This window comes from Cryptomeria japonica, chromosome 8, assembly GCF_030272615.1.
Source record: "Cryptomeria japonica chromosome 8, Sugi_1.0, whole genome shotgun sequence".
NCBI lineage: Eukaryota > Viridiplantae > Streptophyta > Pinopsida > Cupressales > Cupressaceae > Cryptomeria > Cryptomeria japonica.
This window is the reverse complement of record NC_081412.1, coordinates 720,210,512-720,235,835: the sequence shown is the minus strand read 5'-3', so window position 1 is coordinate 720,235,835 and position 25,324 is coordinate 720,210,512. Positions and strand designations below refer to the sequence as shown.

Here is a 25,324-nt window from a genome sequence, read left to right as displayed (position 1 = left end):
ATTCCTCGAAGCACTTAACAACCAACACACTAATTTCTTCCCCTTTTCCATAGTGAGTCCGATGCTAGAAATTATGTTTTCTATTCTTTGTAGAGCTCTAGAAAAATTGTGTCCCTATCTCAATCATTCAGCCACATTCTTTGACTTACCTCTAGTAGATCTCTTCTCATGCTAAAAGGTCAACATGGTGGCTTTTGAGTGTTTTCTACTTTTGGTAGCTTTCTTGATATGTTCCATCTCTTATACTTTGTTCATTGAGGATAGCCAAATTAGTCTCCACTCTCTCCTTTTCTTCAAAAATGTTCTAGAAATGTGAATGATTCCATTGTTTCAACTAGACCTTGATGTGATTTATCTTTTTAAAGAATTGGAATAGATTTGTGCCTTTCAACTTGGGAGTTGAGGTCCACCAAGCTTGGACAATGGTGGCGAAATCTAGGTCTGTTAACCACATATTCTCCTATGAGAAAGGGTCTCTGGCGGGTTGCAAATTAAGAAAAACCATCAACTGCAATGGGAAGTGGTCTAATCTTGAGATTGGAAGGATGGAACTTTCAAAGAGAAAAGGGATTTAGGACCAATTTCCATATAAAGAAATCGATCTAATCTTTTAGCTATGTTTGTGAATCCCTACCTTCTCTTTGTCCAGGTAAAGCTAGAATTCTTTGGAATTATAACTTGCAAACAATGAATGCAAACGGAGTTTAAAAATTTAATTGTGTTTGAGTTCACCTATTCAGGCCTCCACACTTTTTCAAGGCATCTAGTATTGTATTGAAATACCCTCCCAAAATTATATTCTCCTTGTCTAGTACTTATAATATGCATGTAGCTAGTCCCACACTTTACTCACCTACTAGAATTGCCTAATCTAAATGCTTCCCAACTCCATCATTCTAGTGTTTCATAATAATCTTAAACCACCTAATGTTCCAATGGCTAGTCTAAATGCTTATCAAGTATTTGCTTCTAGATTTGATTGTGTCTTTTTTTGCACTTGATAAACTTATGGATTGTGGAAATCTGATGAAATTAATAGTCTAAATGCTTTTTTCCTCCATCATTTGAGGGTTCAATTATGTGCCCAAATTGCCTAATATTCCAATAGCTTCCTCAATAAGTCCCACCATTTCCATTTCTACATTAGAGAGGTGGTTTTTGTGTTTCCTAATTTTGTTTCTTAGATTAGGAATATGTCTACTTTAGACATATCCATTTGATGCTTGAACAAGCATCTTTTGTCAAGGGCATTTAAGCCCATAACAATCCAAGCGAGGATCCTCACAACTTGCAGGGAAGAATTATTCCCTTGCTCAATCTCAAAACCAAGATTTGTAGTGTCAATTATTTGTCAACCATCACCTCCAATTTGTCTGTCAATTTTCCTTCCCCTTCGCTTATTTTCTCCACATCTATGCTTTTTTATTTTGGATGTGATCCAACTTAATAGTCTTTTATTATTTTGGATGTAATCTAGCTTATTAGTCTTTCTTCTAAAATGTCCAATACCTCTTCCATGCTATTTTCTTCCAAATCTTCTTCTAAGTTGTGCCTTGACTTGGAGATGTGTCTGACGATTTATGATTCATTATTCTTCAATAGAGGGAAGCCTCCATTCTCCCCCAATTGCCCAAAGAGTTCCAATCCTAATCCATAAGTGAACTTTTCTTTAATGGATCCAGGATCCTTCTCTGTATTGTCATCTTTTCATGGTCACTAGTGGGGGAGTGCCTTTCTAGGAAATTGATGAGTTCCTTATGTGTAGTAAGGGGGCATAGCTAGTTTTTTGAGGAAATTCGCCTTTCCCACTAATATTGTAGGGTTGGTAGTGAGCTGAGGATTTTTTTTATTCTTTGTTGAATATCATGTCTTGTTTGCATTATGTCAACCCATGACCATAGAGATGTCCATTTTTGCATTGTATTGACAATCTTTCTATTTCAATTCATTGAAGCCAAACTCTAACTTCAAATACTATTTCGATCTCTAAGTGAGGGGGATCTCTTGAGGTTAATGGCAACATAGATTCTAACATAAATTCCTTATTTCACCATCCTTGGTGTTGTCATCTACTTCAATGAAATCTCATAGTGAATTACCAATCTTGATGAGAATTTCTAGATCCTAGTATTCCAACAATAGTAGATCTTGAGCCACGTGGGGGTTTTTGTTGGAATATGGATTAATGGGTTGAAGTTAAGCTCCCAATCACACATGTAAAGGCAGTAACATCGATCCATGATCCACCATTTTCTCTTTTTTTTCATCTGAGCTGCATTCTATTAGGAGGAACCTTTCCAGCATCAATTCTATTCTTATATCTCTACCCGATTGCTCTCTACACCAATTCTGCATCTAGACTTTCTGCAACCAACAAATTGCTAATTTGATAAAGGTTGGATAATGAGCATTCATCATCCAAAGAAATTACCTTTTGTTCAAAAATTCCTGGGATAACAAGAATATTATTGATGATTTTTGCAAATTTTGTGCCTTTGGGAATCTAGATTTTCCTATGATTATCTTCCACCATTGTCTTGGGGTTCCATCTACTTGTGTTATTTCTCTGTCAACCTGAAATTCCATAGTTATTCGCCCACTTCTTATGTAAGAGAAGAGTGTTTCTTGTCTCCAAATCTACATTACCGGGTTCGCATGTCCTGGTGCGCACACCCACACCGGGTTCGCCCAAGGTTGCACCCGTATGCGCCCAAGGTACACCCTAGGGACCCAGGTGCACTGTGGGTCCGCGTCTACATACCCACAGCACTTCAAAACGCACTGAGGAGATGATAACCCACAAGCACAAATCTGATAATATTAGGGATGGTAATCCTCAAGAACAATATGTGACAGTGTAATAACAAATTAGTACCGAGGCCTATCAGATTAATCATCAAATTCCAAATGCAGCCTACAGTACACTCAGAAACAACAAAAGCACCAAATCTATATGCTGGGCAAGCTCAGTAAGTCTTTCATATAAGTAGATTTAATTTGCTTGAATGTATATGAAAGAAAAAGGAACAGAAATATAGACATATATAATAGTTGTTGATTAAAATAGTTTTGAGTTTGTTCTTCTGTATGTTTTCAATTAATGCTCATTTAATGATCTCACAAACATCTTGTATATCTATGGGATATATATGTACAAGAGCACATATGCCATGAAACCAAAAGGAAACAAGTACCACAAGAGACTATTTGGAATAATTTAGCAGTGATTGAAGAAGTGAACACACTGCTTTACCTGGCCATCTTCCTCAAATCCTCACCAGACACTTCAAAATATTACAGGACCTTCATGCAAAATGAGATCGTAAGGAACACAAGCAGCAAATAAATCAGTGGTCCGAGCAGTGGATCCACCAGCAAGAAGAGGATTGAGCAAGGATTGGCACCATACTTCACTAAATTAATGCCCTTAGAGCAAAGGCAAGGAGAGACCATAACGAAGTTAGGACTAAGAGACCAGACAATCTCTGATACATGAAAATCCATCAGTACAAAGTGGAAGTAAGAACCAAAGTAGAAACCAAAGCAAAAGTCACAACAAAAGCCAGAGCAAAATTCAGAGTTGGAGTTGAGAATGAATAGACAAAAGCATCTGGCTGACTTTAACACCCAAGAGTGAACCAAAGAAGAGAAGGTCAATGTTGGCAAGCAATTCCCCCTTTGTAAAGAAGCCTGCGATGAACTAGCAAACCAACTTCAGTCAGAGGAAGAAACATTTGCATCTTTCCAATTGCCCTCTCTATATGAGGAAAGTTTTCATTGTGAAACAGAGTTTGAGGACTTCTTGGTAGACAAAGAGCAGGAAGTATACAAGAACAATATTTGAACATCGAAGTATTGTCAATCAAAGATGAACTTGATCCTTGGACACAGAGAGTGATGATTGGCACAGGAAGAAGAGAATTTAGTGTCCAAATTACCAAGATCTCCAACAAGATCGAGGATTGGACATGTCCAAAAGTGCTCCACAAGCAAAGGAACACCCAGACCAAAATTTACTAAGGTGTTAGATCTGGCATTGACCCCTTTATTAGGTCCAAATGTCAAAAGTAGAAGCTGCCAAAGTTCAAAAGAGACAAATCTGAGGATCATGTAAGGCACTGCAAAACATTTCTTACTATATGGACCACAAATGGATAAATAGGAGATATAAGTCGAGATGTTTCCAGCCACACTGCAAGGAATAGCAATACATGAATTGCAAAAAAGAGTTATCCCTACAAATACAAACTTTAGCAAGTATTTTGGAGTGGAAAATTCAAGATTTGCCACAACAGTCATAATAGCTACAACAAATAATCTGCAAGTTGGAGCTTCATCAATCTACTCTACTGCCAAAAATTTGGCAAATAGCAATTCAACAACTCAGCATGAATTAGGAGCACCGAAACCATCAACACCTCCAAGGTCGCCTCATTACCCTGATGAAAAGTGATTTAATTCTTTTTGTTCTCAGCTATTGAAAACGAATCCGTTTTTTTCTTTTAAGGGGATGATGCGATTCATAATAATTAACTTATTATGTCATGCTGTACCAAACTATGTTTTATTTACCAGTCAATTTGTTTTAGTCGTCAGGCGTCAATTGTAAGTGTGTCAATAGTTGTGTTCTACTTGACAACCATCAAGTACTTTAAATATGCTTCTCATTCTTAGGGAAAGTTGTCTTATCCTTGGCTGATCATCCTTGATCTATTTCTATTTAAAGGATTTCATATGACTTAAAGCTATATGTCTGTTGCTCATTCTGGTATGCATTGTTATTTCTGTTTATTACTGCAAGTACTAGTTTTATTGGATGAAGTAAGTAGACATCTAGCAAGAGGATAGATAAAAAACTGTCTTCTTCAGCAAACCTTAGTTATTAAATGATTTTGGAACACATATCAAGCATAATGCTGGATGTGCAATAATAAACATTGATCTGCATAAATGTTGGGTATAAAATGCACAAAAAAGAAATCGCTCTTCAGCAAACCTAAGTTACACAAGGATTTTGGGAACAACTATCAAACATAATGTTTGATGTGCAATAATAAATATTGATCTGCATAACGTTGGGTATAAAGCATAAACTAACTTTCCAACAGTGACAATGTTAAATGAAAGAAACTGAAATCTCACCTGGCAAACCCGAAGTCTGCAATTTTCAGCACCGCATTGCTATCATTTGTAGAGAGCAGGAGGTTCTGCATATTTCAAAAATTAGTATTCTTAAATACGAGAATGCTCAGAGGTACAAAGTAAAATGTTACTTATTCATTCTCATAAATCTCTCATGCTGTCAACTAAAAGTATACAAATTAGAAAGGCTCAATTAAATTAATTAAATTCAGAATATATTCACAAAAAAGAGGATATCATATCTTATCTGCAATCAAGTTTCTTATGTTCATAAGTACCTGAACTAGAAGAAAGCAACAAACCATACACAACATTTCCAAACATCAAGCAAATGATGGTGCCACACGCACTCAAATTTGGATGAATCCTAAATGTATTCCTTATTCTGATTTGTTCATGCTGATAAAAGGATGTCGGTGCTTGCAGGAGGCACAATGCTTCTTATTTAGAATAAAAAGTCAATCAAGTACAATAGTTCCCAAATGTTTGATCAAGGTACATTAACACTTGAGATTATGGAGTTGAACATATGAGAGATAGAGTCAAGTATATATGTTATGAAGTTCAGCTTATCAAGAATCAAGAGTTGCTTTCAGAGGGATGTTTGTAATTTTGTAAGGTCTTAGTAGGTTTCTGAGTTGGTGCTCTATCTGAGGTTGGTGCCTCAGCTGATTTGGGTTGTTGTCCTCTATGAGTTGGTGCTCACTCTGTTATCTGGTGGTGCCTATGGAGTTGGTGCTCATTTTGTTAATGAAAGTTATTGCATGCAGTGGTTTTTTTACCCAAAAGGGTTTTCCGCGAGAAATCTTGTGTTCCTGTGTTATTTAAATTTCTGCGTATCTTTTGGTGCCTTTCTGAAAATTTGGGTAAAATTTGAAACACTGATTCACCCCCGCTTTCCCCCTCCACCCCCCCTTCTCAGTGTTTCCTGTGTGCTCTTCATAAGCATCATGCATATATTAATCATAATATGAGGCTATATTGCAGGTTCAGTGTAGCAACTATACATTACCCATTTCTCCATGTTAATATGGAGCTCTCCAAACACTCAGTATAAGAAAAATATATGCTTACTTTTAATTCATTCCATGGTGTAACATATTTATTTGTCTTATGACTATAGTTTGCCTACTTTATACTGCCTGATAATCTGCGTGGTATGTAATGTCACAGTTCAGCAATTCGAAAATGTGCCAATTTCAGTATTACAATCTGATAATTTCACAGTTCAATTTTGTCCAGGTTTAAGGCTGACCCAGTGTTCCAGATTTGAGGCATTCACAAATAGTTTCAGTTTTGATATAAACACAGTACATCACAGTTTGATAATATTATAATACTACTATTTGATGGTTCAACATTTGAAATATGAAACACACTGAGATGGTTCCAGTTTTGATCTAAAGAAGCATATCACAGTTACTACGATTCAATAGTTCGGCCGCTTGGCAGTTCAACATTTCCAGATTTAAGATTTTTGATCATTGCAGTTTTGACAAATATACAGTATTAAAGTTGTCTCTAAAATATCAGTCCACTCAAGACACGCAAAGATCCAGCGAGTATCAATTGCAATATGTGCCACACTAGTTTCAACAGTAGCAGCAATAAAGCAGACTTTCTGTGCAATATTCTCACCATTAGCAGCAAAAAATTCAGATATAAGCCTTTTTCAGGAGCTCGTTTTGAGCAAGTTGCTGAATGACCAATGCAGTTCCTCTCACATTCCTAAAGAATATATAGATGTAATACATGTATCAATTGACATGAACTTATTAAATATTTGAGTAAACGTTAGGGGGTAAAAATACTACACCTACCCATGTCTACCTATTTAGCGATCCCTCATGTATTCATTTGTGGTGTGAGATATTGATACATCATTTATTTGTACTATTAGTCTATTACATTGTGAATCCAACATATATCTGCATATATGTGTCGTGTCTCCCTTTGATAACCTTCAAAGGAGAATGAAAGGAAGTTGTGATCCAGAAGGTAGTTCAGCTTAAAATTATGGAAGAATACCAAGAAGTTAGGTCAACTTTCTGGGGGCATGACTCCTTCACCATTGATTGAAGTAAATTACTAAATACAATAAATAAAATGTGCTATAAAGCTTAGAATGTACCCTATGATGAGCTGGGAAAAATGACAAGCACTTTGGGCAGAACATAGTCCTTAAAAGGCTCCAAATAGCCTTGAAATTTCAGAAAAGTTCAAATTTTGTGTTTGATGAATTTCATATCGCAACAGGTTCCTTCATTATTGCTCAAAAGAAACAACCTGTGCATGACTTTTCGCTAACAAGGAAGAATATTTTTTGACATTTTATTCCCTCCAAGAAACAGCTATAAAGAAACTGTATCTGAATGTAAAAATCAAGCTCGTGTAGCTTCACATCTCATCTCATCATAGTTAATTAGAGGCCCATACGCTGACCCCTTGCAACTCATCACTTGTAACGGAGATGGATCTGTCTCAGAAATATATATGCTATGTCAACTGTCAAAAGACTACATGTCATCATAGTTTCTTAGATATTTGATATATCATATAAATTACATTAGTTTTGTTCTCAAGTGCTGATGTATGATTGACAGAGATAAAAGAACTTAAGAAATACGCTAATAGAAATGTAATTTTTATTTTTAGCATGAAAATTTAAAAGTTTGTGTAGCAGAATTCATTTAATGAAAACCCAGTGAGGTACTAATGAAAATGGAAACAATAAAAAGGTGTAAGCTATTTAGGTGCACTGAAGTTTTATCTAGTAATTGAAGATACAGCCATCACCAGGTACTCCAATTTCATGTTTTTAAAATTATAGCATTCTCATTTGTCTACTTCAGGTGACTTAATTAATATTTAACTATTTTATGTCAAGATAATGATTATCAAATATCAATATAAAAAATCATTACTTTTGTTGACATCTATTATTGTAGTTGCATATACACATATATAACTTGTCTCCCATCTTCTAGAAAAATGGTGTACTTGTCCCTGTCCGCATATTTCATACCAGTAGAAATCCCCATCTCCTACTAACTATGTTTCTCACAGATTGCCAACTTCTTATAAATACAAAATATCTCTCATTTTCAATAAAGTTACAGATTGCCAACTTCTTATAAATACAAAATATCTCTCATTTTCAATAAAGTTTTTGTTTACATTGTAGTATCATCTACACTCATTGATTGATTGCAGTATCATCTTCCTTTGCTTTGATTGAATGCTTTAAAAACACAAAAGTTTCTGAAAATTAGCAAATTGTCCACTGGATTGCCAAACAAATCTGGATCAGGATATGTCTTCAAACAGCTTAGAGATTGAACAAAATCAGGTTGTAACACGTATAGAAAATCAAGAAAAGATTGAGTTCTTGCAATTGCACAAAATCAGCTGATGACACATAAAGAAGATCAAGACAAAGTGGCAAGGAAAGTTTGCATCAGCCTTTACAACTACTGCACAATTGCAAAGATAAAGAAAAAGCAAAAATCAAACCAATAAAAAGTTAATATGTATAATTGAATGTTAGTTGAAACATGTAACCATATTAGAGTGAATTACCTAGAGCCAAAGCCTACATGTATATTTTCAAATAATCAACAAGAGAATTGTATATTTATTATTTTGAAATAAAAACAACAGAATGAGAACTATCCAATTTAAATGAATATCTGACAAGCTTTTAACTTAGTCAAAAAGTAAGCATGAGGGTGCCCAAGTTTCATATTCTCCCTATCCTAAGATGAGCCAAGTTGTAACATATTTGATGCCCTTTCAGGGAGCCCTAGTACTAGCATACCATTGTACAAAACTACGATCCATGACATAAATTTCTAAGTCATTGCATTAATGCCCTTTATTTAATTTTCATATATGTTGGTAATAATTGCAAGACAAAAAAACCCACTTAGTACATAAGCACCTTTAAGCATTTATTAGTGGTGGGAGACACAATAAATGTGATCCACTACTTTTATTATTCCATTGTAGTCAACATAAAATGTTTATTGTTATGTTTGATATTATTGGTTATCCAACAATGTATTAATTGTCCAAATTAAGTTTGTTGTCACTTAGGGTAGTTATGTGTCAGTTGGTCGATGGTTGTGTTCCTCTTGGCAACCGTCGAGTCCTATCACTATGTTGTGTACCGTCAAGGAAGGGAGTATAGTAGAGTCGGATCAATGGTAATCCTCTTGGTTGACCATCTCTAATCTTCTTCTCTGTAATAATTTCATGTGTGAATAGAAATATATTTTACTCATGTATCTCGTATGCATTGTTATCTGTATTATTATTTCATTCATTTAATTTATCAAATATAGCAGTAAACATTTGACGTTGTTGCCTTAAAAGAAATCGGGTCAGCCTTGAGTGATTCATACCCTTAGACCCCAATAAAGGCGAGAAGAGGGCACAAGGTGGTCAAGACCAAGTGATCAAGCAATCTTTAAGGATTGTCAAACAAAGAGAACGAAGAAGATTATGAGAAACATTTAAGGAAAATCCAGTCAGACAATCAAACCATCTGTCCATACAGTCAAACATCGAACGAAGAGGGAAATCTTGAACTCATAGACATATTTTGTCGTCTATCCATCTAAAAAGAAACAAGTATTGGAAGATCCAAACCGCAAACCCCTGGATAGAGGGAGCACAAGAATGAGTTAGACCCTGGAAGTAACCAAGTGATCAAGCATGAGTTAGAGCCTAGAAGTATGTTTAGTCCTAAATGTATGGTTGGTAAATAATCAGATAACACAGTACTTCCCACACGTACCAAATATTCATGTAACAGAACAATTGTACATCACAGCATAAATGACAATGATACTAATTAGACCAGAAAAGTTATATCTTTATTCTAGTGTCTAGAATTGTCCATACATAATCCCCCCTGCCGAGGTTCCAACCAAACAATATAAAGACCCGACGGTTGGTCAAGTTGCCAACCGTCACCAACTCCCAACTACCTGATGGGAACCTCTTGGCGACAACATAAACATAAACACAACATAACACACTTATAAATATTATTCTTACTAACATACGTTTTTACCCCTAACAAAGTACCCAAGTGAGTTAGAGCCTGGAAGTACACAAGCGAGTTAGAGCCTGGAAGTACACAAGTGAGTTAGAGCCTAGAAGTACCCAAATGACCAATTGATCAACCAATCTTTAAGGATTGTCGAACAAAGAGAACGAAGAAGAAGATTATGAGAAACATTTAAGGAAAATCCAATCAAACGATCAGACCATCTGTCCATACAATCGAACATCGAACCAAGAGGGAAATCTTGAACTCATAGACATATTTCGTCGTCTATCCATCTAAAGGGAAACAAGTATTGGAAGATCCAAACCGCAAACCCGCATATAGAGGGAGCACAAGAATGAGTTAGAGCCTGGAAGTACCCAAAGCGTTGGGGACACTAGAAGCGGACGTGTAGAGGACATGCGTGTGGCCGAGAGTACCAAGAAAGCACTAGAACGTATTGATTGGAACAATCCACCCAAGTCCGTGTTGACGTGTTTTTTGTACACAATCAAACACAGAATAAAATACCCAAGGGTACCTTATCCTCTCTTGAGTAAAGCCTCTGAATGCTGAAGATATCGCAAAAAGGATCAATCAGGGTGACTTCAAGGTTCTTTGTTGTAGGATCTCTACGTGTGGATAAGCTCTCTGTGGTATGATGTGATTTTGCTGGAATCACAAGGGGACTTACACTTGATGACTGAACGTCTGATTTGCTTTGAATATTGCTGGAACACAGGATTTCACTGCCTTAGATTTGAAAAAAAAAGGAAAAAAGATGAGGGTGAGGAAAGGATCTAACTCTGATACTAAGAATGTAGGAGCAATGAATGATCTTTGATGAAATTCTAACTAAGTCTTGTTTTGACATCACAGGACCATCTCCACAAGGTTAGTGCGATCTTCGAAGGAAAGCTTTATGATGTTCAAATCATCACTACAGGCATAGACACCATCAGGTTGATGCATATCAATGAAGAAGCGACAATTGAAGTTAAGCTTAAGCTGAATGATTCCAGTTGACTACACAAGGCAAGTCTGCAATCAACAAACTGCTAGTAGTATGGATATACAAATTTCACCATCAATCAAACACATTTCTTCCACTCATCTAATAACATGAAATCAAATATGAGAAGTATAGAGGCCATGCAAATTGTCGAATCGACCCATAAATTTCACCATTTCTTCAATGAAGTTTTACAAGTCTTTTACAACAACACCTTGGCAACAATCTTTGCCTTCTCTCTCTACCCTACTCTAATTGCTATTCTATCAACTGACTAATTCACTATTCTAACTACTGACTCCCTACCTTCTAACTTCTTCTAACCGCCCTTTACAAAATGAAGAGTCGGGGCTTATATAGTGCCCACAATACAATTCGATGGCTAAGATCAATTTGAGATCAATGGCCAAGATTCAATAATGAAAACCCTAATTAGGGTTTGTTACAACCATTACATAACATTTAATGCTTGACCAATGATAAAATTACATCCTTAGGACACATGTCTTCTCTGGAAAATTCGACCAATGGATAGCTGGGGTAGGTACATAGAAGTTTGTGCCACCTCCCATGAGTTAGGTACATTGAATCTGGACATGCTGAGGTGGACCACACCGACTGCAGAAGTGATGACTAGGATGTCAACTCGTCTGACACTTGGTTGATGCCAATTTGATGTTGCTGAGAAGCTAGCTTTAATTAACTCTTCTAGAACTATCTGCTCCTTCAACGAACCCTTGCTCTAACTTCTTTTGTCTTTGATGTGCAGGATGATTGATGTACCTCGCCTTAGAATGTTGGATTGGAAGAAGCCATTCCTAATGATGTTAGTCCGAAGAAGGCCGTCTTTGTCAATGCTAGACTGGAGGAGGCACCCTTATTCTTGCTTGATCTTCTTTGGTGAGAGCCAGGCGACTAGTAGATGCTCCTGCCTTTGGAGTCGCCATCTTGACACCTACACAACATTTCACAATTAGTAATATATCTTGAAGTGTAGAATTTAAACTTAAAAGGAAGATTTAAGATTTTAATTAGGAAACTTCATGATAAATCTTGAGTTATCATTTCCTAATTAACCATGCAATATTTAGACTTTTCTAAAAAAAGTTCAAAATTCAAATCTTCAACAATGGTGTCAAGATGATTTTGCCATACCTCCTCTTGAGCATTAAACTCTAAGAAATGATGCAAAAATAGATGAATTTCGCTAGGCAAAATGTAGATCAAAGTTCTCCCTTGGATAAAATGCACCTCCTTTAGCCTTCAAAAGAATCAACTCCACTTCCTTCTGGCCTTCAACACTTGAAATAAATTCGCTCCAAGCAAACCAGATTTCGCACCTCCAATTAGCTCTCCAAATTCGATCTTAAGGCAATGATTGAATGATTTGAATTGTGGAAAAACACCTCCAATATATAGAGCGCTCACCCCTTTGCTCCCTCTAGGCCGACTTGGCAAAAAAAGAGGTTAAAAATAAATAAATTTCCAAAAAAGGGGGGCCGACTTGGCAAAATAAGTGAAAATAAGGCCTTGTGCGCTCTATATTTAATTTTAATTTAATAAAAATTAATTTTAAATGCCTCCAGGATAGAAGTTCGATTTTTTAAGGCTTAAAATTAATTTATTAAATTCCAAAATTTAATGTCAATTTAATCTTAATTTTTCACATGCCTTCAAATTAGCAATTTTGGCAATCTAATGCAATTTGGAGAATATTAATTTTTAAAACAAAACTTAATGAGATTTCATGAGGATTTCGCCCTGGACCTTCACTGAGGGTCAGGAGCGATTTTTCATTTTTTGCTCAAGTTTAGCACTTTTCAACCTCCAAAACTTCTTCAAGATGTTTCAACTAGGTCCTTTCATGGAATTGCAAACTTAGCTTTGTCAAATTTTGGGAAAAAGGTGGGTTTTTGAAGTTTCTCGCTGTGGGCCTTCAGTGAGGGTCCGTAGCGATTTTTTGATTTTGAGCTTGATTTTCCATCATTTTTCATTAAAACTTTGTTCATCATTTGGCAATGTCCTTCCTTAATCCACTCCAACCAAATTTGCTTAGGTGTTGCAAGGTAAAATGAGGTTTTTCAACAATATCGCTATGGGCCCTCTCTGAGGGTCCGTAGCGATTTTTCGTTGTGGGCCTTCACTGAGGGTCCGTAGCGATTTTTCATTTTTTGACCAAAATCATCAAGTTTTAAAGGCAAAATAATATTCATCCTGCTCTTGGAGGTCTTTTCTCCTTGTCCAAACCTTGCCTTAGCACCATTTTGAAGAAAACATGCATTTTTTGAAAATCTCGCTGTGGGCCTTCTCTGAGGGTCAAGAGCGATTTTTGCTACCTGGACCAAAATGTTTCACTTTTCATCTAAAAATCACTTTGCCAAGGAAGATGTCATCTTGTTCTTTGCTATGAATAAAAATTCATGTCCAAGAAAGGTCCAAAAATGTGCACACAAAGAAAATCGCTGTGGGCCCTCTCTGAGGGTCAGGAGCGCTTTTACCTTTCCTGGGCAAAACTCCTTCAATTTATCATCTTTGATCAAGTCTGGATACCTCATTATGCTCAATCTATCCTTCACCATGCTTTTGACATCTTAAATCGACCAAATAAGGCTAGCAATGACCCTTATAAGATTTCTCGCTGTGGGCCCTCTCTGAGGGTCAGGAGCGATTTTTCTATTTTCAACAAGGTCCTTTATCATTTCTAGCCAAAACTTCTTCAGGTGGGTGGAGAAAGTCATTTATTTTCCATTCATGATCAAAACTTGGTCTCTTTTCATTGCAAAATGAAGGAAATCAAAATCTCGCTGTGGGCCCTCTCTGAGGGTCAGGAGCGAAATTTGACTTTTTGAACTCTCTGTCAGGATAATTTTATGGAATACAACATTTAAGTATAAGAAATTATACTTTAAGTTATATTCCATATATGCTTTCAGGATGTTTGAGAGTGGTTTCAGACCTCCAGGACCTATATTGCAAAATCTAGTTTTTGGAGGATTTTCAGTTTCCAGACTGTTGTGACCATTTCACACATCGCCCCATTGCAAATGGGGACCCCCTCTTTTTGCTCGTTTTTCGCTCGCTTTTCGCTTCGCTTTTAGGATTTTGTTAGTCAGTCAGTTGTCTGGATTTAGGGTTAACCCTTAGGGTTTTAATTAACGTCTTTTCAAGCCAGAATCCAGTCAATTTTGAGAGCTTTTGAGCTTCTTTTCGAAGGATGCAAATTTTGAATGCAATGATTTCGCCTAATTGGTCTATTTTCAATTGGAATTTTGAGTACAGAGCTTAAATTTGTCTAAGTGTTGATGATGAAATGTGAATTTTTGTCCAATTGAATATTTTTGACCAAATTTTGAGTTTTTTGATTTTTGATCCCGGACATTGAGAATGATTTGTTTTCGCCTCGTGAATTGATTAAACCTGTAAAATCATGTTATTTTGGCCTGTAGGAGCAAAATCGCTCCTGTCCCTCAGTGAAGGACCGGAGCTCGTTTTCGAATATCTTACTATTCCTGCAGGGTCAAGATGAGTTACGAATTGGAAGTGATTGAGAAAGGCGTGATCTTTCCATTGAATATAAATTGAATATTTTCATGAGCACGGAAATGCCTCCAGGGGTCAAGTTCGCTCCTGTCCCTCAGTGAAGGACCGGAGCTACAAATCAAATTTTGCTTTGTCCTTGCAAGATTTCAACGACTTGACAATTTGAAGAGGTCCAAGGGAAGATGTTTTATCAAATGAATATAACTTGAAGAGCAAACATGAAGAAAAATGGTCCAGAATGCCAAAATCGCTCCTGTCCCTCAGGAAGGGACCAGGGCGAAATACATTGTAGCTCCCGTCCCTCTCCAAGGGACCAGAGCGATATTTTTCATAAGGCGAGATTCAGGCAAAGATCAGGTCAAGTTTATGTTTGAAGGCAAGAAAGACGGTGAAATGAATTCATTGAATACGAATTGAAGATTTTGAAACGTCAACAAGGGTCCCAAAATGCCTAGTTCGCTCCTGTCCCTCAGGAAGGGACCAGAGCGATTTTTGTTATAGATGATTTTCTTGCTAAATTGCAACCGGCCTCAAGGCATAGATGAATGGAATGGAACATGACGAATCCGTTGAATATAAATTTTGAAGATGACGAAGTGAAATAAGGCATACAGAGCTAGAATCGCTCCTGTCCCTCTCCAAGGGACCAGGGCGATATGATGGTTATATTGCTTCTTATTCAAGTTCAAGACATTCCAAGACGAGGAACAAGGTGGCAAAGGCGTTTCAAGGCATTTCAATCAAGCACGAAGTTACAAAGGTCGTCACGTTGAAGGAATTTGCACTCAAATCCCCAGTTCGCTCCTGTCCCTCACAAAGGGACCAGAGCGAAATTTGTATAAGGACATGAAATTTGAAAGTTGATCACGTCCCAAGTATCCAAGGGAATCGAAAGGGCTTCATTCTACACGATGAAGACAATTGCAAGTTGAACAAGGTAAAGACAAGCTCAAAATGTTGAACTTCGCTCCTGTCCCTCTCCAAGGGACCAAAGCGATGTTGAAGGTATTGACCGATTCATGCAAAAATCACGTTAAGACAAGGCTTCACAAGGTCATACAAGGTTCAAGGCGTCTTTTGAAAGTGATATATCAAAGTTTGGAACGTCCAAATGTTATCAATTAAGCTAAGGAGTCTATATCGCTCCTGTCCTTTGGACAAGGACCAAAGCGATTTCATCAAAAACATTCATGCTCCTTCAAAATCAAGACAATGCAAGGATTGGTGAAGTTAAAGACGACCTTTGGAAGACAATGAACGAAGAATGAAGATCAAATGTTTACAAATTTGAGCCAGGACATGGAGATCGCTCCTGTCCCTCTCCAAGGGACCAGGGCGATATTTGCCAAAACACATGATATCCTTTGAAGATCACGTTAAGATAAAGTCGCACATGGTTTTAAACATCATTTGGAAGGTGATGCAAAGGGAAATGGACGTTAAATATCACCGATTTGAGCTTAAAATGGAGAAAAGACAAGGATCGCTCCTGTCCCTCTCCAAGGGACAAGGGCGATGATCCTTTAAACATCGAAATGTCTTGTGAAAAGCAAGTGAAATGAGCATGGAATGAACAAGCAAGGTTGTTATTCACCATACAAGGAGAAGTTAGAATCAAAAACGATGAATTTCAAGCTAGAAGACATGGATCGCTCCTGTCCCTCTCCAAGGGACAAGGGCGATGATCCTCTAAACATCAAAATGCCTTGTAAAATTCAAGCAAAATGAGCGTGGAATGAAGGAATGACATTGTTTGTCCATCACAACGAAGATTGAAGTTCGAAGTTACAAAGATTAAGGAGAAAAGAATGGATCGCTCCTGTCCCTCTCCAAGGGACCAGGGCGATATTACATTCAAGGGCATCCCTTCACACATGCAAGTCAATCAAACTCGAAGGACCCGACAAAAATGATGATTTGAACGTAGAAATGCAGAGGTTGAACGTCAAAATGCAAAAATCGAGACCAACATGATGGATCGCTCCTGTCCCTCTCCAAGGGACCAGGGTGATGAGGTACGTATACTTCATTTTCAAAATATTTTGGCGCTCAAATAAACATTTTTGAATTTATTTAAATGCTAGCAAAATCGGTATTTTAATTAAAAATGGCATTTAAATATTGCGCTTGGTATTAATTAATTATTTTGCCTTGTTAAAAAATCGAAGTTTATTAATTAAAGACGATGGCATTTAATAATTGATTATTAAATTAATTAAAAAATTAAAAAGAGCGCTTGGTTTGGAGAGTCGGCCTTGTTATTTTATTAAAAATCGTTTTAATTGCTATATTTTTTATAAAAGTCGGCCTTGGGGGTGAATGGAGAGGTGAGCGCTATAAAGGGAGAGTGAAATCTTCATTTTCACATCATCATTTTACCTATCTTACATGCGATTTTGAGGAAGAAGGTGCGAAATTGTGTTTGAAAGTGCGATTTGGAGTTTATTAATCAAAGGTGGTGCGAACTATCAATCCAAGGTGGCGCTAGTAACTTCCAAGGTGGTGCGAATCTATATTGAGCGAATTTGCCAAGGCTTGAAGATCACGTTAAAGGGGAATTTGAAGATCACGTCAAGGACACAAAAGGTGGCGAAATTATTATCTTGAGGAGATCACGTTGAAGACCATCTATACCTCAATTTTGCCTAGGCGAATTTTGTCCTTTTTGCATTCTAGAGTTAGCTCTCTATTGAGGTATGGTGATTTGATTTTATTGTTTTATTTATTCATCGTCATATTTTAAATTTTGAATTATTTTGAATTTTGAATTCCTAGCTCAATCGTTTTATTTTAGGAAATGATAACTCAAAGACTTATCATGAAGTTTCCTAAAATTTATCCTCTAATCTATGTTATTCATTGCAAAATCTAGTTCTCATTATGAAATGTTGTGTAGATATGGCGACCCCGAAGGCGGGAGCATCTACCAGTCGCTCAGCTCTCATGAAAGAAGATCAGAAGACCGAAGAAGTGGAGCAACATTGCAGATACAAACTTGGGGAACTTCAGCACGAAGAAGTTTCGAGAGGTCCCTTACATTGGCAAGCCATCACCTGTCGCCCGGAGAATAATCGAGAGTGGCATCATAAAGGCGGCCGGCTTTCCTCCAGCTGTTCAGTGCCATGAGTTGATGATCGAGTGTGCTCGTCACTATGATCCACAGTCCAGGACGATCGTGTCCAAAGAGGGAAGCACTTTGGCGTACCTTTCAGAGGAAGCTATAAGTGAAGCTTTCCATCTTCCAGAGCACAGGGACATGATATACAAGAGCATAGAAGGAGCCAGATCAATGTACGAAGATGATCCAGATGCTTGTCTAAGCATTATCAATAAGAACTGGCTACTTAAGAGCCGTCCCCGTCTGAGCAAGGTCCCGAACACACCGCACATGATTGATTTCCAGGAGGAGTACAGAGATTTGATTACCATGCTCAACCGAGTTACAGGAGCCCCTCATGCCTTCTATTTTGAGAAGTGGATGTTTTACTTCATCCAGGTGATTGTTCAAGGGAAAGGTACGATACATTGGGCTAGGATGATTAGCCATTGCTTGGACGTACAGTTGAGGAGACTCAAGGCTACTAAGTCCTTCCACATGAGTTCATATGTCATTTATGCCTTGATTAGGAGTGTTGAATACGCAGGACTACCTCACAGAGGAGTGATTGGAAGAGGACCCGGCGAGGTCAGAGCTTGTGATTCCTATGCCTACTTGTATCATCCGCCAGGGAGCAGCTATACGTTGGTTAATGATACTTTCACGATGAACATCACCAGGACGTTGCAAGGTGGAATTCACAACAGATTATCTCAGGCTGCACAAGAATTCATAAAGAGGTACGGTGCTTGGTTCATTCAGTTTCCCAAGTTCACTTATATTAGAGTGCATGGATGTCCTTTACCTCCATACATGTTGCCGAGATATTCGACAGACAGAATTGTGTTACTTGAAGTAACAAGACAGTTGGCAGCATATGTGAAGGCATTCAGACACAGACATCAGAATGGAGTTCCAGTACCTATCATTTTGGGTAATTCAATTGAGGTATGTCCTAATGCTTTAGCCATGGATGACGCAGAGAAGGAGTTAGCCTTGTATTCTTTTTCATCTTTTGCTTTGAGAGAAAGCTTTGATCCACATGGACATTTAGAGGAGACAGTCGGCAGGAAGTTTAGACATGAGTACCAGATTGAAGATTTTATGATGAATCTCTTAGATGATCTTGAAGTGAAACGGAAAATGCATTCTAGATTGCCTTTGGATTTCATCAGGAAATGCAGGATTTACAGAGTGGCCGACCAAGCTCAGGACAGTGGCAGACATATCCAGTCTTCCTATGATCGAGAAAGCAAATCAATAAGGTTGGATTGGAATGAGCCCGAGGTCGTGGATTTAGATACTTTGATGGCACCAGTCTTGTCTTGTACTCGCAGATGGGTTGACATTCAGCATCAGAAGTTGAGAGAACAAGGCATAGCTATGTCTTTCACTTTGGAAGAGAAACCAGCCGAAGGTGGAGTTAGTGTGAGTGAAGGCAATCCTAATCCTAGAAATTCAGGTGAAGGTAACCTTCGATGTGCCAGTGAGGGCAATCTCCATTCAAGAGGTTCGAAGAGGAAAGAGAGAGTCTTCCAAGAAGAAACAAGAGGCTAACAGAGATCGATCATCCGATACTTCTTCTAGACCTGAGAAGAGAACAATTCAAGTTGAAGAATCCATGGAGTCGATGGTACAGAACGATAGGCAGGAGGAAGGACAGGCACAGCATGGTTCACCAGATGGATCTCTCCAAGACTATGAGTTAGATGAAGACAAAGAAGACAATGAAATAACATCTCCTCCCAGACAAGAAGAAATAGTGCATAAAGAGATTCAAGTTCAAGAAACCAGATCGATTATCCCAGATTGGTTGAAGGAAAGATTAACCAAGGTGATCGTAGTAGAGGACGAGGACAATGCAATTGATTTAGAAAGCCTTGTTGGACGCTCACATGAAGTAACAGAAAAGAAGAAGGCTACCAAGATGTCCAAGATGATTCGAGATGAGACTGGATCCAGAAAACTGCAGATAGCTACACCGGCAGCAGACAAATATGAAGGTGAGATCCTAGCAAAAGAATATGATATACAGACTTTTGAGTTAGGACCATCCACAGCAGAGCAGACTTTAGATGATGCTACCGACTCATTTGAGGCATTGAAAGACAAGCTTAAAGAAGAAATGGAGAAGAACAGAAAGCTTGAGAGAGAGGTCGGTGCATGGAGGACATATTTCAGTCACATCAATGAACCTTTGGGACGTCAGGATCCAGTTAGATCACCAGTGCAAGCATTGCCGCTTCAATCAATCAATGAAGCAGAAAGATTCAGGAACATGGTCCAACGTACAAGTAATTGGATGGATAGATCTCATATAGTGGCTATAGAGTTTGTAACAAGGATGATGAAGATTATTCATCAAGCTATCCAGGTTCTTGAGATGATCCACAATTTGATGATAACAGTAGCTGCATTCGCCCATACCAAGGACGTTATCATTCCTGTCTTGAAAGTTATTAGACACACATCAAGGAAGATTTTAGTGCAGGAGAAGATCTTGGATGGAGAACCTCACAATTTATTCCATTGGTCAACCTTACTCCATATGAAGAGTGTTTTCTTCGAAGACATCAATACTAGATGTGGCCAAGTTGAGGAGGTGATCAATCCGATCCAGGACAGAGTATTTGAGGTACTTCGTACCATTCTTGGCAGAAGGATCGAGGTCGAGACAAATGTGGATATGCAGGAACTAGAGGATAGGATCAAGACCATCTTTTGCAAGGACGCAAATGTTACAGATGAGCAGTATGATCAGATGTTTGCCACCATGCTCTTGATTGAAAGAACAAAGGAACTTGAATCCACTTGGGACGCAGCTCTTCTAGATGCATTCGATCAGGTCATCCACTTAGAAGAGAGTATGAAGAATCTTCCCGAGATTCCAATCGCAGAAATCGAAGGAATCGTTTCAAGATTCATTGCATATGCTAAGAAAGAGAATTGGAAAGGGAATAAGATTCTAGATGAAAGGTTGTTACAGATGACATGACATCTTATTTCTCATTGGTTTATGTCTCCTAGGTTTTTGTGCCAAATTTAATATTTGGCTATGTATTTAATATTGTTCAGTAAAAAGGAGGCCATTTGTAACAAACCCTAATTAGGGTTTAGGTGTCATGATCTTGACCGTTGATCTACTTTCAATCTGGACCTTTCATTGTAATTGGGGATGCTATTTATACCCCCATTTTTCATTTCATTTGAAAATAGTTAATAGTGTAATAGTCAATAGTTGATGTCATAGAGAAGAGAGATTAGAGCTAGAAGCAATTTTATTTTGTAGCAAGATTGAGTTTGAAGAGAGAAATTCAAGCAATTGTTGTACATGATGATTTGGAAATCAATGAAATATTGAAGTTATGGTGTTTCGTTGCAACTTTCTTAAGTTATCTTCATGGTTGTTTAACTTACTTGAATCATGCTCAATCAAAGTAGTGTGTTAATTTGAAGGACATAGTGTGAGACTTGATCTTTGGTAGGATTCGTAATCCAAACCACTAGCCTCTTGCTGATTGTAGGAACGCCTTGCGTGGTCGACTGGAGAATACCTTGAATCCCTTAACCTTCAATCATTATTGTATCTTGGATATGTACCTTCGTGGTAGTGTCTTTGATCTTTGATGCATTGAATATCATTTTATTACCTTAGAAGATCGCACTAATTTCAATTGAGTTGTTATCTTATGGCAAAATTGAAGTTGGTTGAATCTTGCCAAGTCTTGTCCATACTAAGTCATTCATAGGGTTAGATTAGATTAGACCTCTTTCAAACCCTACTCTTTTGTTATTTTTGAAAAGTTGCTTAGTTTAGTAAAATCTTGAACTTTCGGAATACGTAAGGCCCCTTGGAGGAAACAGCAAATCACATCATACCGCTGGAAGCTTGTCCACACGTAGAGACCCTACTAAAAGAACCTTGGAGTCTACCTAACTGATCCTTTACGCGAATCTTCAGCAGTTAGAGACTATTTTCTCAAGAGAGGATAAGATGCCTATTGGTATTTTATTCTGTGTATGATTGTGTATAAAATACACGTCAACACAGACTTAGCCAAATTTCAGGATTAGGACTTTCAGACTTAGCCAAATTTCAGGATCAGGACTTTCAGACTTAGCCAAATTTCAGGATCAGGACATTCCAGACTTAACCAAATTTCAAGACATTCCAGACTTCATCACTCACCAACTTGACCTAACTCAAGCAGAACCTGCTATCCAGGTGATCCCCTTGGCGACACTCAAAATGCAAAGGCCAACTAACAAAACCCTAAAAGACCTAGAAAACAAACCCTAGAAAGCAAAAAGCAGGGGTCCCCATTTGCAATGGGGCGATGTGTGAAATGGTCACAATAGTCCGACACACAAGGGAGTAAGCAAGCGAGAAAGATGGTGACTCCTGCAATGAGTCTGAATGTGGATCGGCAAAAATTGTCAAAGTTCATGGGGAATGGGTCAGAGGATCCTATGAGGCATTGCAAGACATGTAAAACATTAGTTTGGCAAGCGGTCAATTAGATAAAGACTACTAGTTGAGAGTGTTTCCCGCAATGTTACAGGGAATAGCCATTGACTAGTTTTCAGAGTTGGAAGATAAACACACAAAATCATGGGGCAGCCTGAAGAAGGCATTCTAGGAGGAATTTAAACTCTTAATGGACGATAATGAATGTTGCTGAAATCTACAATACCAAATAAGGGAATCATGAGAACGTACGAGCATACAATCATAGGCTCAAGGGGTTGCTAAGTAAAATGGAGAACCAGCCAGCTGATGAGTTGAGGAAGAGGTGGTTCATCGAGGGATTGATCACCTCGTTGCATAAGAAGATGAAGGTAGTGCCTCCATCCTCGTACATTGATGCTTACAATCGGGCGATAGACATCAAGAGTGAAAACAGAACATCCTCCCAAAAGAAGAAGAAGACTGACGATGATGAGAGCACTGAAGGTAGTAGCGATGAAGAATCCAAAACAGTTCAAGCCCTACAATGGGATATGATGAGAATGATGAAAGAATTGAAGGCAATGAAAGGACCCATTAGAGAAAATAATGAACTATGGTGTACAGAGTGCAAAATTGAGGGGCACACGAAAGGTAATTGTCCTAGAAAGATGTTTTGTGAGATTTGCCAAGTGATGGGTCATTCAATAAAGGAGTGTCCATATAATTTGAAGACCAAAAGCATGTAAGTACTCTTCACACTGGGAGAGTCTACTCCATTGAAATCATAGAATGTATCACCAGGCAGTTATGGAAATCAACGAGGAGGGCGAAATCAAATATAGTACGACTCTAGAAGACATCCTATCATACAATGTCGACAATGTAGTGAATGGGGATATTTTGCGAGAGACTACCAGAATTAGAAAGACAACGTACAATTATTGTGCAAATGGTGTGGACCAAGTGACCATGAAGACACCAATTGCCAGAAGCAAAAGGTATTAATATGTTGGGCATAGAGGAACAAGATGAGGCAGTTTTGGCAATCACAAGAGCACAAACGAAGAAGGCAATGTACTCAAACCCTTGTATGAAGAAGGAACGACTCCAAGAAGCTAGAGTAGAAGTAGAACAAGTGTTGGCAAAGGAACAAATAACCTCCAACAGAATTGCAAGTACATCATTGCAATCGGAGTCAGAGAAGAACATGGTTCAGCAAGTACTACAAACAATCGTACCCATCATGGTGATAGACCTTCTTCAAACTATGCCGCAACTAGGAGTGGCAATTACCAACACAGTCAGTGACAACAACTCCAGTCATCAGAAACAGAACAAGACACAAGAGAAACCGACAGAGAAACCACCATGTGAAGGGGACGAGGCGAGTGACCAGATTTTGTTGATGGAAATTATGGGAATGAAATTAACAAACACCATCGTCGATGGAAGCTTGGGAGTCAATGTACTACTAGAGGAAACTTGGAAGAGCCTTGGAAAACCTACACTCTAGCCACCAACTTTCAACTCGGTGGGTGCCAACCAGCATGGCATTAAGCAATTGGGGACTTTGATGGCAAAAAAGCTAACAATTGGCACACAGCCTTTTTCCTTGGGAGAGGGTGGTTAATCATTGCGAAGACAAATCACAATTGAAAGTGGAACAAACTCTCCATCAATAGTCAAGGAAGGAAATGCATCAACCTAAGGAATCAAGCGGTGAGTGACGAACAAGCATCTTCAAACTCGAAGTCTGAAGATGGAGAGTGGAATGAGGAGGAAGGAAGAGGATGGAACCAAATGATGAAGGTACTGGAATTGGAAGATTGCTCGGAGGATGAAACAAGTTCTTTGAACAAATTATTTCATTGGCAAATGGGGGATGACAAAGTCTTCCACCAACTACAACATGCTACAGATTGGTGAAATTGAGGAAGTGCAAAGCCCATACGCAAGCCAAGTCCTAACATTATGTATGAGGTCAGGCTCAAGGGAATTGTATGGGGTCAGGCCATACGTAAAGGTGAAGAGAAGTTGGAGGAAGCCATATAGGAGTGGAGGTGAGCCATATGGACGAGGGAAGGGAAAGCCATACATGGGCCAAAGCAGCATTGGGGAGTCGTAAAGGGTTGAGCCATATGAGATTGAGGAAAGGATCGCACATGAGCTAGGTACAAGAGCACAAACGAAGAAGGCAATGTACTCAAACCCTTGTATGAAGAAGGAACGACTCCGAGAAGCTAGAGCAGAAGTAGAACAAGTGTTGGCAAAGGAACGAATAACCTCCAACAGAATTGCAAGTACATCATTGCAATCGAAGTCAGAGAAGAACATGGTTCGGCAAGTACTACAAACAATCGTACCCATCAAGGTGATAGACCTTCTTCAAACTATGCTGCAACTAGGAGTGGCAATTACCAACACAGTCGGTGACAACAACTTCAGTCATCAGAAACAGAACAAGACACAAGAGAAAACCGACAGAGAAACCACCATGTGAAGGGGACGAGGCGAGTGACCAGATTTTGTTGATGGTGAACATTGGCAAGAAGCCAACAGTTGTGGAGATGGAAATTATGGGAATGAAATTAACAAACACCATTGTCGATGGAGGCTTGGGAGTCAATGTACTACTAGAGGAAACTTGGAAGAGCCTTGGAAAACCTACACTCTAGCCACCAACTTTCAACTCGGTGGGTGCCAACCAGCATGGCATTAAGCCATTGGGGACTTTGATGGCACAAAAGCTAACAATTGGCACACAACCTTTTTCCTTGGGAGAGGGTGGTTAATCATTGCGAAGACAAACCAAATTGAAAGTGGAACAAACTCTCCATCAATAGTCAAGGAAGGAAATGCATCAACCTAAGGAATCAAGCGGTGAGTGACGAACAAGCATCTTCAAACTCGAAGTCTGAAGATGGAGAGTGGAATGAGGAGGAAGGAAGAGGATTGAACCAAATGATGAAGGGGTGCTGGAATTGGAAGATTACTCGGAGGATGAAACAAGTTCTTTGAACAAATTATTTC

At 38.4% G+C, this 25,324-nt stretch overlaps 1 protein-coding gene across 1 annotated transcript in view; it reads right to left on the bottom strand.

The window, feature by feature from the left end:
- Window positions 1-25,324, bottom strand: part of LOC131074222 (serine/threonine-protein kinase ATG1c) — a 94,891-nt gene that overhangs the window by 31,110 nt on the left and 38,457 nt on the right. The window contains exon 4 of the mRNA XM_058010793.2: window positions 5,143-5,207. Within this exon, the coding sequence (XP_057866776.2) occupies window positions 5,143-5,207 (65 nt within the window). The remainder of the gene's footprint in view (window positions 1-5,142; window positions 5,208-25,324) is intronic.